Raw genomic sequence first — 16,157 nt, forward strand, 5'->3', positions numbered from 1 at the left:
AAAAAAAAAAAGTTGAAAACAAGTACTTGTAGTTCTACTTAGTGAAATAATTAGTAGTTGTTTAAAATGCAAATGACCGAATCAACCCCCTGCAATTCTTAACCTTCAACAAATTGTAAAGAACACAAAGGAGGGCACCTTTGCATTTTGCCTACATGGTAAGCACTTGGCTGATAATTGCATGATTCAGGTTCAATATCATATTCTCTGTACCAGAAGATGAATTTTTACCACTTTAACAATAGTTGAAGTCATATCTTACAAGCTTGTTGGAACTGCTAAATAAGAGAGAAAGTATTTCAGAAGCCATTGAGAAACCAATTCAAAATCAAAATTAAATTTTACACCTTGAAGATGGAGCCACTTACTTGTTATTCTGTAAACATGTTAAAAGTAGAAAGTAGGGTGATGTACTCACATTTCTCTCATTGCAGCATTACTGAAATCAATAGAGTTGACACTGTTAATGAATTTGATCCATAATGTCATACTGTCAAATACTTATTCAGAGCTCTGGAAGATAGAGAATCAATGTTGGAAAAGTTGAACCGATTACATTTTTCACAGTGAGGTTCAAAAGTATGCTATGTAATTATCAAGGTTTTAATGCATGGGCATTTAACTATGTGAAGCTCTTTCACTTGAACTAGTTGCCATAAAATGATTTCATATTTAGTACATGAAGTACCTATTCATCTGTTAGGTAGCAAATAATATTTCATAAATACTGGATTTAAAATCAGTTTTGTTGCTGAAAAGTGATAGTGAATAATGAACTCTTTAAAAAAAGAAACTTGATGACAAGTTAGACTTATGCTGGACTCAAGAATAAAATGCAGTACTTTCTGCAATCTCCTGCTGCTTTCATATTTGAAGGAATGTTATCTTAATTTTCATCTGTTCTTTGTTTTAATTTGAGTTTAAAATTGATCTTAATTTTTTTGTCCTGTTGAAAAAAGAACCTTAACTATTTTTTTTGTATTTTTTGAGTGTTTTTATGGTCAAGCAGTGCATTTTGCTTTATCTTACTTATAAGAACATGTAGCAGTCACAATCAAATTTTATTTCCATTCATTGCAGAAAATTTCATAACTTGGTTAAGGGCATCACTTCTACTCATCTTGATTTTAATATTGGAACACAAAGGAGGCAGCAATCATCCATTGCTGGAGTTGTGTATATTTGCAGTACATCTTTTGAGTAGTTTAGGTTAATGATGGGTATATTTTCAAGGCTTTGTAAATTGCGAATTGCCAGCAAGATCAAATTAATTTTCTATTTGGAATCAGCTTACAGGGACGGGCAGCGCTTGGTCCTTCTAAAATTTGTTCTGCCCTTTTGAGTATTTTTAACTAGGAAGTGCCTTCGTGTGTGTGTCAGATTATAGTTTTACAAATATTTCAATAAAGAAAAGTTGTTTAGTGATTTCAGTTTCAGTATTGTTGTATCTAAGCCTAGCACAACTCTGTGGTTGTTTGGACATGTCAGTTTTTCACATTCATAGGCAGATTTTCCTACATTTCATTACTTTGTGTAAAGTTTATGTTTTACAGAATACATGAGCAGATCATACTCTTGCTTAGAGACAGTGAACAAACTTCACTACTCTTCCTAGTTAAGCCACTCGCTTGCAACATGAGAAAATCCTGCCTTTGCTAGACTAGAAAGATGTCCTTTAGACAAAAGCAAATTGTGATTTGTGAGAAATACCAACTACCTGTCCAAGTTCCTCTTAGATGAAATTGCTGAAGAGATGAATTCATGGGACTATGTTCCCATCCAAGACTGTTGTTCTTCATCCTCCTGTATCTTTGCTTTTTTCTTCTATCTCCGCCTTTTCACTGCAGAGATTGTCTTTGTCTGCTGGAAGAGATTGTATGTCAGTAATTCTGCTAAAAGTTGACTTTCATGAGATGTTTTTTTCATGATAAATGTGCGTGCCTGGGTCCCCACAGGATCATGTGTATTTGCATATAGGCATATTTCTGTGAACACTGTTGTGGTTTAACTTGGCAAGCAGTTAAATGACACCAGACACTATGAAGAAAAAAATAAAACCAACTCCAGTTGAAAACAGGACAGGCATATGTAAATCTATACTCCATAGAATGAAACTGTAATTTAGTTTTTATTAAGAGCAAGAAAGCATTTACAAATTGTGACAGTGACATAACACAGCCAGGTCTGTTTTGAGTTTTTTAAGAGTTAGAGATATGACAGGCCTTCAACAAAAGCACAGACAACTTGATAAAATACAACTTTCCTTTTTTTTCATTAGATTTCTTAATTCAATCTGGATTGTATCATACTGATGCATTATTTTCCTCCTCAGAAAGCTTTTTTTGCTTAGCATGACCTATCAAAGTTGCATTGTCATTTCATATCCATTATATTTAATATTTAGAGCATTTTTTTTTTTTTGCACTTTAGTCAGAAAAGGTGCAAGGTTGTCAGCATTAGAAACAATAAGGAGGAACACTAATTTATTATCAAAATAATTAAAGTTGTTGAAACTAAATAAATCCTTCTGGCCCATCAATGTTGGATCATCAACATGGGGTCATCACTAGCAAGATGTAAAATAAAACTGAAATCTATCTCTTGAACCCATGCTTTGTTATTGATAATTATTGATTAATTTGGCATCAGATTAAATCAAAGGTTTGAAATATCTAGGGAGAAAATTTCACTGTTCTCCATGTTCTTTCTATCTCCTTCAAGAAAAATATCTAAAATAGGGCTTTACTGTGTTTACCTATAACTTGCTTCCATAAGAGAGAACTGGCATGTGCTTATGTGTCATTTCATTGGAGATAAAGATCTGTACCAACAAATGTGAAGTTGGATTCTGTGTTAGTACAATTTTCCATTACTGGAGACCTGTGGTGCTGGGACCTTAAAGTCATACCTAATCCTGATCAAGAGGAAAAAAGCCAATTAATAATAGACATCAAATAAAAAAAAAAATAAAAAAAGCAGACAAGAAACTAAGAGCTGATAGAAGATCTCCTGAATGATTGTAGAAGTTATGAAGCAGAAGTGGAGGAGGGTACAGTTTTAAGTACCATTGCTCAAAATAACATATCACTATTTTTAGGTAGGGGAAATTTGATTCTTTTTGCATAGATTAGTGAGTGATTACTAGGAACTCACCTTACTTTTCTAGCTACGAGACCTCGTCTTAAAAGATGATATAAGTTTATCTACTGTTAAATATCACTGGTGAACAGAAGGTGTGGAGCTGAAGCTGTTTTGTTCCAGAGTTTAATGTTCATTAAGTAATGATCTACAAATGTGTGCAGGATTGACCTCAACTTAATGCTTCTGATCTGGATTTTTAGTATTGTGTGAAAACTGCTATTTTGTCACTCTAAAGATTTAAAAAAGCCAAGACTCAAATACCATTCAAATACCTCAGAATTAACTAAGGTATAAATATTAATTTTTTAACATCTAAAAAAAAAAACACCACTCACCTTTCTTCCTTATAGCTCGAAGTGTATCACAAGCTTTCTTTATTTATTTCAGTGCATCTGAAATCCCTCAGTTCAGATTGCCATATGACGTAGTGAATTTTGAAGCTGAGCTTATGAAGGATCTCGGAGTGAAGGTAATGAAAAATATATCCTGCCTACATATAGCTCAAAGGAAAAAAAGAACAAGGAGTCTGCTAAAGATTAACAGCAAAATGTCATGCACATTAGTAAAGAACAATTAAAAGCTGCACTAGACAGAGGCAGGAAGATGCTTCCTCTTGCTCAGGGCATTTGTCTGTCTCCCGTCTGAATGCCACTAGTTTAGAAAAGGGCAATCAATAGTTCTCATCTGACATGTCTGCATGTGATTAATTGTCTGTAAGAAACAAATTCCTAAATTGCTTTAGGGGTTCAATGTAGCTATTGGAATGATTTGATTTTTTTTAATCGAGTTTTTTCATGCAAGTTTGGCACTACTTAAGACATTCATATTTTATACTTCTCCCTTTTTTTCCCTCTTCCCGAGTTTTCTTTCCTTAATGGCTTATAATACAGTCCTGTATATGAGTTAATTTATTAATTTGATGCATTTTATTATAAAATTATTAATGTGATCATTTATTATAAACAGTAGCAGTCATTCGACTTTTTGAATAGCAATTCCTGCACGTTATTTTATTAAATGAGTATTGTTTATAAATAATGGGTATGTTACTCTATTGTTAATATAGGGCTTGAGCTTAAACTTTAGATAATACGTACGAGGGCTGCTCATTTTAATAGGAGCACAGAATACATCACTAAAACAAGTTTTAGAGTAGCAGAAGGAGTAAAACATTTTTTGCATAATAATATTGCATTCAGTCAAGCAAGAAAATATTGTAAAAATCTTCATATTGCAAAAGCTGTTCGTACTATAAAAACTATTATCCCACGACCTAAGCGAGAAACTCATAGTGCCCAGTTTAGGTGTAAGGAAATGCCTTAAATGCTACAGATCCATTTTCTCACTCTTCCTGGGTTACAAAGCAAACTTTAAAGGCTGACAGACTAGACATGTAGTTAGGAATTCTGTAAAACCAAAGCAGCGAGACTATTTTAAATAAAGTTGCTGGGTGTTGTTTCCTGGGAAGCCTCTACAAAACTCAGATCCCCAGAGTGCTCTTCTATGACAAAGTCTCCAGAAGGTGAGCCACTTTGTCATCCTGATGTGCAAGTCCTTTGTTGTTCTGAGATGCAGCAGAACATCTCAATATAAATTTACTTCCAAGCTCTGCCACTGGTTTGCAATTGACCCTTTTGCAAGCTGGTTAAGTACTCTAGCTTTATTCCTCTACAAGCTTGGAAATATTTTCTGGTGTTTATTTAAAGCATTTCAAATGAAAGTGCTCTATTGTCTAAATGCTCAACAGTGCTGTTTATTCAAGTAATTCTACTGAAATTAGTAAGAATTAGTCAGGTGAATAAGGATTAGAGAGCTGGGCCCTAGGAGAATTATGAAGTCCTACATAAAACAATATTGCTATTTTAATTCCTTCATTAGATTTTCATAACATATGTACACAATAGGATAAAAAAAAAAATAAATGTAATGACAATTTATGGAATGCGTTTTGTTGCCAGTGAGCTTGTAGCCTGTATTCTTGAAAGGATTACAACTGTACCTGGCTTTTTCAGTTCTGATAGAAATTAGTTTACAAAAGGAAAAAAAAAAAGTCTGTGTTTTAGGTATGCTATGCTGTGTCTTATATCTGTCATTTTTCAGCTATGAGGAAAGCACATTTTCAAAAGTACACTAAATGGAATATAGGTAGATTCAACATCAAACAAAATACGCAATGACATGAAGACTGAACTCATCACAAAGCACAGATCTTATACAATGGAGCTTGGCATTTTGATAAAGAGAATGCATAAGTGATATATCAAAAATTTGGGGGAAACATTCAAGTCATAGAGTCTGAAGTTGGAAGAGACATAGTCAAAAACTACAAAGTATCAGAAGAGGAATCACAAGCACTCAAGAGCCCTTGGTTTGACAGAAATGTACAATAGGTTTGTGCATCTCTAATTGCATGACCTCCAACAGGTGACTGCTATAGTTGCCTTGCTAAACACACAACAAACACTCCTCCCCTTCATTCTCAAAACAGCTGAAGACCCTCAACCACCTGTGCAGCGGCTGCTCAAGGCAAGATTGCAAGTGGAAGGTTACTTTGCAGTTATTCAATAAATGAATGTCAGTGACTACAGTCTAGGCGTTGTTATTTGCTAAATTAGAATTAAACAATTGTCAATTTAAATCCAAACTGATTTCTTTTATAGTTTTGAAAATCTTTGTTAGCTTACTGCACAGACTAGCCGGCATCATTGCTAGTAAGTAGGGTGTGCTGCAGTCTCCTCAGAATGTTCTTCAGACTTGTCCATCTCTGGCCCAGTTTTTCAGGTCTGAATCTGCAAAACACCATTTATTTTGCCTAGTGTTTTCTTGGCGTAAAAGTATTCTAGCTAGCTAGTGGTCTCAGAGCAAAATTCAGGCCGTGAGCTTCCAGGGCACAGCACAAAGAAATGACTGATGCTGTATTCTGCATAAATGCCAAGTGCCTGATATTGTGTGGGAAAACACAACTTGTTTTTCTGTTCAGAAACCCTGTTAACACAGAATAGTGGTGCCTTTTATTTTCTTCTCTGTAAGCGACTCATACTTTTACTGTTGTTTTTGCAATAACTTAAATCGCTTGGGTTTTTTGCTTGCTGTAGAGGGTGATTGTTCCACTTAGCACACACGTTCCCTAAGCTGGGTTCCTGCTTCAACATCATGATTCTTAAATTCTGATTTTCACTCAGAAATATTACCTTTTGTAGTCAACACTGAATAGAGTTATTTACTCACAGTAGAAAACTGCCATTTTCAGCTTTACCTCAGTATTGCATTCCTTGGGCAGGTTTTGTTTGTTTAGATTGCTTTATTATCCCTTTTAGCTTACAGTAGAAACCAAGCTAGCTTACATTGGCTGCATATGAAGGCGATTGAAAGTTGTATTTTGCCCAGATCTGGTTTGGGCCACTTAAATCAGAGCTGATCTGTCCTTTTGAGCCTGGCTTAGAGTAAAATAATAATAATAAAAATTATGTTGTTCACTGGAAGATTCTGTAAGATGTCACTATGCAGGACATGGTAGAAATTGTTTTCATATTATCAAATAAAAAGCAAGTAATTTTAACTCTTTCAGATAATTTTTAGTAAAGGCCTTGCTGTTGATGGAATGACACTCTGTACCTTGAAAGAAAATGGCTATGAAGCAGTCTTCATTGGAATAGGTAAGAACAACTAATTTTTCTGTATTGTCCTCTTTAAATTGAAGGAATGTCCAAGAATAAATTAAGACTCACAACATGATGTTAGACTACTTTAATCTGATATATTAAGAAAGCACAGTATATTGTTTAGTAGATTTGTTTGTCTTTCAAAGAAGCTAAAGCTGAGGTTTTAATATAGCACTTTAATTTTCATATGTGTATGATAGGTTTGTAAGTCAAGAATTTAGTAGAACGCCCTGTTGTTTTTAATCTAAATATTTCAAAAATAGATAAACTGAAAAATTAAATTATTTGTAATTTATTGCCTTATTGGCTTAAAAAAAGTGATATACAAGTTCAGTTTTCAATTTCTGTGAACAACTTACTATGCTCAAATAATTACTGAGACTATATGGAAGGCAGTGATACCATGCTTGATTGCTTTTTCTTTCATTTATATAAAACATGTGGCATCTTCTACATATTCTGTAGTGTAGCAAAATGTAATTATGGGATACTTTGACAAAATAAGCTGACTTTGAGTTATACTAAAACTGGCATGATAGGTCTGTCTTCTCTCATATGCTTAAGAAGTCTTGCACCTGCCTCCTGTTTGAACCATTGTTTCTTTTTAATGTTAAATTAGAATTGTTATCCATTTACAAGTATTTTGTAGTACAGCTGGACCTACCGCTACCATATGATAGGAATGTTGAGCAGGCATCGTCTGCAGTTGGTATGAGGCTTAATGCTCTTTATTGATCTAGACGTTGCCTAAGTGAACATAATAGGAAACAAGTTGTCCAACTGTTCCTCCTTCCTATTATTGATTACAGAGATGTAATTCTTAGTACAGCGACAACTGTTGTTGTTTACCATCTGGGTATGTAGTATAAGCTTTGCAGGTCTATTCTGTCATGTGATTGCAGACTGTTGCAGTTTATTTAATCCTAAATCCTCACATTGCTAGAATCTATGTGGACGAATTTTTGTTGTGTGATGTTTTGATGTAATTGCATGCAAGGCAATGGATCCAGTATATCTTTATTGTTTTAATCTGTCTTTTAAACTGCTTTCTGAAATCTCACCAATTACAGATGAATGTTTGCTTTCTGAACCAGATTTTGGAATCTGAGCATGATTTACCCAAAATTTATGACTCAGACATTAAAATGTTTTATTTAAGGGTTAGCAAAATAGATAAAAGAGAATTTTGTGCGTAGGTTTGGACTGTATTATATATGTGGCTTTATTTTCTTAATAAAGTCATCCTAATATTCATTTCTAACCAGAAACCATTTATGTAGGTATTGTGCCATGCAAATGCTAAGCAAAGAGGCAGAGACAGAGCTTTAAACTAGAGAAGTTATCTGAAACATAATTCTCCCGTAAACCGTTTGTTCACCAGAGTAATTAGTAAGCAGAAGGTAAAAATGCTAATAGAGGATATAAAATTTTGTTATGAGAAGCTAACTTGTATCCATGATAAAGCTGGTCCTTTCATGTACCTCCATGTGTGTCATCTCTTTTACAGTACTTTGTATGATACTGGCCATTAATGTGGTCTTGCATTCTAGTAGTGAAAGATGGAGGACCAACCAAAGGATTTTTGAGATCAAATGCACTAACAATAGAGCATTTATAGACTCCCCATGACACTTGTTATTCCATAGTAAGTCCATAGTCTATTCCTATTTCCTTTTTTTTTTTTCTCCTGCTGAAACATGTATACTTAGGACAATGCCACTGTGGACTTCCCAGAATCTTAAAAGTTACATAATTAAAGGATATTATTTACATAAAATAGAAGTTGCAGATTTGGTTCTGAATGAATATGTAACTTGATGAATTATAAATGTAGTAGTTTTCAGCTTTCCCTAATAGTGGAGGAGAGGAAAAAAAGAATACATGCATAAAAGTCAAGGTGACTGAGTCAAGTCACTGAGGATAAATGAACAAAGGATTTCTGTGGGAACAGATGCAGCAACTTCACTATTCTTCACTACAGTTATGTTTCTGCACTGTCAGAAAAAGCAACGACAATAATAATAAAAATAACAAAAGCACCTCTCCAAAACTCTAGATATAGTGTGTGCATTGAAAATAAAGGAAATTAATGTGAAGGGAAAAAAAAAGGAAACAGAGAATATCTTTTTTAATGAAATATCAGCCATGTGACTTGCGTAGCTTAAAACTCTGCAGCCCGCTTTCCTGTGAAATGTTTTCTTCTTTCTGTTGTTAATGCAATTTAGAAAGGTATTAAAAGTGTCCTGAAGTCAATATACTTTCTCTTCGTCAGACTTGAAAAGCATAGAGTTCTCAAATAGTTCCCTAAAGGATATACATTAATAGCATTGCTCTAACATACTTAATAATATAAAGTTATACATAGTTTCATGCCCTTGGTTATGATGGCATTTGAGACTACAGTGGTGTTTATCTTGAGGTGAAAGTTTCTCTCCAGGATGTAGGTCTGAAGCTCAGAAAAATTTCGTGTACTAGACCTGAAGAGGATCAGATGACCAGCGCGTGCCACCAAACTTCTGGTGTTTCTGCTTGACAGTTACGCCTTACCTCTGCAGTGTTTTATTTTGCACCATCTTAACTTACTAAATGGGCTGCAGCTATGTGTATATAAGGTGGTAGAGTCTGATGTGGAATTTGGGGTTCCAAAGACAGATGACTAGCTGTGAGTAGAAGCTTTAGTAGTTAACTGAATAAGTGGTAATGAAAGAGATCAAGTCTGGGCAATAGCACACTGGGAGCCAACATACATAACAGAACCTGAGCACAAATAGTTGGCAAATACCTCAGTTATAGAATTATTTGTTGATTAGTTTTTTTTTAAGTTCTTACCTTCAGTCTCTTCAGTTTTTTTTTACCTTACGTAAACTGTATTCCATCCAACTAGTTCTTAACAGTGTACTTCTGTAAATTTCTAGAGGACCAATATGCTAATTGCCTCTTCCCTTTTGTGAGGGGACTATTGAGTCATGGCCTGAACCACTGGTTGAGCACATGGGGAAAGGACCCAGTCAGCCCTGGGAGCACAGTGAAGGCAATTCAGCTGTGTGACCAGAAGAGGTGGAGTCTGGCTGCACCTCTCTTAGACCTTATTGAAGGGCTGACTGCCACTGGGAAGGATCTCTTTCTGAAAATCCCTCCTTGGTAAAGCATTCCCCTGTGAACCTGGAGTCTTCTGGTACAGGTGACTGATCTTCTTCCCTTCCTTTATAGCACCTTTCTATTGTGCCAGTCCATCACAACTTTGTTGTAATGCCTTTTCCATTGTATTGATCTGTCCAATTGCTACATCTGTCTATCATTTACTCTTGTGTCCTCCCAGTTCCTCTTGTACAAAGGCATATATTTAAGAAACATCTGGCAGCAGACATTATCTTGTTTCTTATACAATAACTTAAGAGTGATAAGAGATTCTTAAAGTCCTTAAATTATCTTTTTAAAACTCAGTTCATCTTCCTATTATGTCTTTTGATATTCTGTTGTTATTCATAATCACTAACTGAGGGCAAGTATTTCAAGGTTAAACCTAAATTTTCCAAAAAAAAAATATATATATATGCTTTTCGCTTAGCTATCGGAGCAAATGTGGTAATTTTTTTACTGCTCACCTTGAAGTTCAACTATGTTGTTTGCAAAACAGATTTCTGTGGCTCTCCTTTAAGACACCACAAAGCATTTTGTGTAATCTTTGTGAAATCTTTGTACGGTTATTTAACTGAGTGAAAACGAGTGACCTAAATCTTTAATGTGTTGAAGAATGTCTGATGTAACTTTCAAAACAAATACGTAGAAATGATATCACTACAAACATACTCTCTACATACTTTTACACAAACCTGTGTACATATTCTGTAGCATTTTGTCATAATGTAGAGATTTTATGTAATGTTTATATTCTCTCTTTATAGAGATCAAATAAAACCGTATCTTCAAGAATTTTTTTTAAATTACTTAAAATATATTAAAAAAGCTATAGGTGTTTTACTTAGACACTCTAGTATCTGTAGGCTTACAAGTAAACAGGAAGCCCTACTTAACTTTCTAATTAATTTTTCACTATAGTGCAAATAGCAACTAGTAACAAATCTGTCTTGTTTCTTCCTCCATCTTGTCAATTTGGATTGCTATAGTCAGTTTTATTGTTAGGATATTTACAAATTTTACTGAATGACTGTTACTGGGTTGTATCCTAAATTGTATCTCCTACTTGCAAGGGTTAAAGCTATAAATAAATAAATCCCTTGTGGAAAGAACCTTTGTGATAATTGCAGTCATTCATACTTAATTAACATAGCATTCAAACAATAATATAATCAGATGATTTCATTGATTGGAATGAAATTGCACACACACATACACACACACACACACACACACACACACACACAAAGAAATTAAAAGTCAAGCATTGATGTACCTTGTTTTTAATAATAATAAATAAAGACTTCTGAGATTGATTTACTGCCTCTTCCCCAAAAAAGTAAGTAATCTCTTCATGCCTGTTATTATCTTCTGATTAACTATGCAGTGCCACCTGGTGTGCAGATGGGAAGAATATTACACATCAAGAGCTCTGTTCACACCCACCCACACAGATATAAACCTACGTGGCAAAAAGTGAACAGATGTTCATTTTGCTTGTGCTATAGGAAAAAATTGTGCATCGTATTCCTGATTCATAAACTAAATTTGGAGAACGTGAAATCTTTGTATGGGGCCCATAGGCCCATGGCCAACACAGATGTTTATGGGCGAAATATATTCAAAACGGGTCTCATTTCAGGTTATGAACAGAATTTTGTTTGTTTCTCTGTTTTTTGTTTTACCTTATATTCATGAGTCTTATTTTTTCAGTTATCAACTCCAAAGGGTAAAGTTTAGAAACTATATCTAGAATTTATTTGTTGATTGTTTGTATTTCAAAATTGTTTTCTGTTTCTTAGAATGTAAGAGACCCCCAAAATTATGCTTTTAGGCCTCTTTGCAAAGCAGTAATGTAGGAAGTCGCAAAACGTAATGCATGTTATTTAAAGATGGATCTGTAGTACAGAGAATTGCATGGCCTTAGCATTCTAGGATTTTTGGTTATATTATTTTTTGTGTTGATTATTAGCATTTTATAATTTCAGAAGTATTTTGATGCTTTGTAGGTGATGCAGTTTTTGCTGTGAGAAAACCAAACCCCAAAGACCAAATAAAATGCAACAAGCAGGGAAGAAAAATATGTTGGAGGTAGTGCTGATGGTTTTTGATTTTAATATCAATTGTAGATAAGTATGGTCATTGCTTCAGAATATTTCTACAGCAGAGTTTCTCACTCAGTGTTAAATGGTGAGAAAGTGGCCTTACTGTCCATACTCAGTAAAAGATAAAACAGGCTGCAGAACCAGGGTAAACTCTTAAAGTTACATTTTTTACATAATCATTAAGGTTGTGAAAGACCTCTAAGATCTAGTCCAACCATCCAGTTGCCTCCAATATTGTCCAGTAAACCATGTACTTAATACTATATCTACCGTTTCTTAAACATCTCCAGGGACAGTGACTTCGCCACCTCCCTGGGCAGTCTGTTCCAGTGCCTAACCACTTGTTTGGGGAAGAAATTCTCCTAATATCCAACCTGAACCTCCCCTAGTGCAATGTAAGGCTGTTCTGTCTCATCCTATTGCTAGTTACCAAGGAGAAGGGGCCAATCCCTATCTTGCTACAACCTCCTTTCAAATAGTGAGAAAAGCAAATATTCAAATCTATTTAGCTGCAAAAAGCAGTGAGACTTTGTTATTTGCTATAAGAATCAAGTCATCAAGTTGAGTCATGAAGTCAGAGAGTGAATTTTGAACAGTTTGAAGAGCAATGATGCAAAGATAGCAATGGCAGGATCTGGGCAAACCCAATTTGAAATATTTTAATACTACCACACAGTGAGGAGAGTAAATTATAAGATGAAGAAATTTTAAAATCTTTTTTCAATAAAGAATGTGAGGCTAGTGATACATGCGTTTGCAGTTTAGTGGAAAACAGAATCAAAGCTGCACATTGAACTACATCTGTATGAAACAAATTCTGAAGGAATAAGGTCTGCACAAGTGTGTGCAGTCAGGTATAAGAACTCTTTGTAGTCCACCTCCTGCAGAACCCTAGCTGGTGCCTCACAGATTTGGAGAATGCATGCACTTTTCTGTAATACTGCAATTCTTAATAGTTTTCATATCTTGTGGAAAGAGTATTATAAGTGAATTGCAGTGTAAATCATTCCTAATACAAAAGTTATCATCAATATTCGTGTTGTTCTCATCTTTTGTAACTCTTGGCTCTAAAAAGATTATTAAAATACAAAACGAATATAGAAAAGGAAACGAACATTAGAAAAGGAAATCTGTGAAAGAACCTGTTCTTACATGCTTATAACAGATGTTTGAACATGCTTCTATTCCCAGTGCACCATCTTTCCTGGAGTCCAATGATGTACATACATCCAAGAATTTTTATGCTTGAGGCATCTTTTTCTACTGTTGGCATTTGTATTAATCTGTTCTTCCAGTTCTGTGGTCTTTACTGCTGCTTTGCTTATTGGTGGAATGTTCCTAATACACATCGGAAACAGTAGGCAGTTGAAAGCTTTTAGGGCTCAGATGCACAAAAAGCTTATTTATTATTAATAATCTTAGGAAACTTTCAAAAAATACTAATAATCTACCCTTGGGCATCCTTAATTTATTCACTTGCAAATTACGCAGATTTTCATGCTCTTATTTGCTTATCTTTCCCACCAAAAGAAAACTACTTAGCATAACAATCTCTGCTGCACATGTTTTACAAAACTCTCTCCTGTCTCCTCCTAGGATGTCAGACTGTTTCCCTGAAGAAATGCTCATCTAAATATGACAAAATCAATTTTGTACATATTGTTTTGAGTAGTTCATTTTTTAACTATATGGGAAGATTAATTGTGATTATTTAGTAGTTTTGCAGAATTTAGTCAAGCAGTTATTTCTATGCATTTCTATATCTGAGAAATGCATAAAAAATTGCTGAAGAAAACAGTGATGTTAGATACTGCATTTTTATATTCTTGATATTATACCTGTCGTTGCTTCATATATGAAGAGAAATGTTTGCTTATCTGTTGTTTCCAAAAGTTGATTCCATGTGGGCAATACAGTTACTTGTATATCTAAATGATAGAAGTATTAGTTATGCTGCCATCTACTTCCACTTTTGCTTCCAGATGAAGAATTAATGACCAAAATACAACCCAGATGTCACTTGATACATACCCATTTAGTATGATTGAGTTTTCTTTCCCTGGAAGAAGTATGTATCTGGTCCAATAGAAATGTAAGCAGACATCTTGTGAAACGTTGTTCTTTGCATCGTGTGAGAAGTGACATAATACAAAATTTAAACAATGAGTTCAGAAATCCTTTAACTTCATTTTGTTTAGGCTAGATAAATCCTGCAATCTTAGCATTTATTTGTAGGATTGTATTGAAGTAGGAAGTATATCAGTCCCACTTGTTTAATTGGTGAAAAAATGGCAGGCACTTCTTGATGTTAATGAATAAGGTTTTAAGCAGCTTTCTTGAACACCATTATGTGTCAACTGTAGTCTTTCTGTATTCACATTCTTTTCTCTGTCCACTCACAAGAGGTATATTTGCTCATTGGATTGAAATGACAAGTTTAGATGAAACTTGGATTTGTGGTGATACTTGGTGTACTTTTAGAAACTGTCATGGGGAACCACCTTGCTCTACCACTTCTCTGCTATGGGCAACTGATTCCTAGGCATCCATTGCTGGACGTGGACAGGGCACATAGCTTCCATCTGACTGTTGATTGTCTTGCACTTTTCACTCATCTGCTTCGGTTTTTATCACCTCTTGCTAGGCAAGCCGTTGCTGGTACATAAACAGTTTGATATAATTAAGGCAGTTAAATTGTTTCAAGGCAATTTCTTGACATGTTGGTGTGTTTGAAGTCCCTTTTGGTCCTTCAGTTGGGGTGTTCCCTTGTGAATCTATTTGTCTGGGTGGGATTCACAGGGCATCTTGTGAACTGCAGCTTCTTTCACATCAGCCTGGGCCAGTGGGAATCCTTCTGTCCTTCAAAATCATCTCATGAGAAGCCGTAAGTATTTGTAATTTTCTTAATACTATTTAAGTGTTGCTACCGTGTATAGCTTCTACCACTATGGGAAAGAACGTCCATTACCTGCCAGCATTGTATGTTGTCACTTTGGTTTTAATGGGATGGAAAATTTTAATGGTAACAAATATCTGAGAAGAAAGTTTTAGATGTTCAGTGAAGAAAATAATCTTAATTGAAGCTATGCAAGAATTTTTGTTGCTGCCTCCTGAATTCTGAGTGGATAGGGATCGCTTTTTGCTCTTCTAATCTATACTGTTCAGAGATGTCAGCCATACAATTGTTTTTACTGTGAAATTAAAAGACATTGTGAATACGTATGTTAATAATGAATACTAATGCTGTGTATATAATTAGGATAGCACATATAACTACTGTAGTAAGTGTAACCTGGCAAGTCTTTTAAAAGCAAGTTTAATGTATGTAAATATTTCTCTGGGTTTGGGTAACGTGCTGGGGTATTTTGTAGCCTTGAGACCAAATTTGATGTCCCTTGTAAGTCACATAGTCCTTTGTGCACTTTTTATAGTTAAACTTACAGTAAACTATATTTATAAAATATTTACAAGATTAGAAGACATAAATAAGCATACTAAATACTCAGAGTGTACAGATAATGCTAATTTAAATTACATGTTTGTCTGACAAGGGAAATATTTTCCCAACATTGTCCTTGACAGTATTTTCATTCACAAGCAATCCTTTGGCTATTGTTCATTCGTTTGCGCTAAAAATGTAGAAAGATGAACATGAACCATTAGAGAAAGCAAAAATGCATTTCAGCATTAGATAGTAAGACAAATCAGTGTTCCCTCTAACGATCTTTGGTGATTAGTTTCATAGGAAGAAATAACTGGTAATGAGAACTTAGCGATCAACTGCCACTATGCGGTTATTGCCAGTTACTTAGAAAGTAGGAAATTTTGGTGTATTACTACATTTCTAAGAATTGTCAAGGTTTTGTTTGTTGCTATTTCATTAATGCAATGGAAAACAGTGTAACTCACTGCTGATTTCTTAAGATTTTCCTGTTAGCAACAATTCATTGTTGTTTTTTGACTAACAATGGTTGTTTACTCGAATATAATGTGTATTTTTAAATAGATTCCAACAATTAATAAGCAGTGAAATTTAAGAGCCTGGTTATTATTTAAATTTAGGTGACATTATTAGCCATCATAAAAGACCATTTCTCAATAACATAATGTA

The 16,157-nt window shown here is 34.5% G+C and overlaps 1 protein-coding gene across 1 annotated transcript in view; it reads left to right on the top strand.

The window, feature by feature from the left end:
- Window positions 1–16,157, top strand: part of LOC100538897 (dihydropyrimidine dehydrogenase [NADP(+)]) — a 67,093-nt gene that overhangs the window by 1,039 nt on the left and 49,897 nt on the right. The window contains exons 2-3 of the mRNA XM_031554950.1: window positions 3,492–3,610; window positions 6,710–6,797. Coding sequence (XP_031410810.1) covers window positions 3,492–3,610; window positions 6,710–6,797 — 207 coding nt within the window. The remainder of the gene's footprint in view (window positions 1–3,491; window positions 3,611–6,709; window positions 6,798–16,157) is intronic.

This window comes from Meleagris gallopavo, chromosome 10 (genome assembly GCF_000146605.3).
Source record: "Meleagris gallopavo isolate NT-WF06-2002-E0010 breed Aviagen turkey brand Nicholas breeding stock chromosome 10, Turkey_5.1, whole genome shotgun sequence".
Classification (NCBI taxonomy): domain Eukaryota; kingdom Metazoa; phylum Chordata; class Aves; order Galliformes; family Phasianidae; genus Meleagris; species Meleagris gallopavo.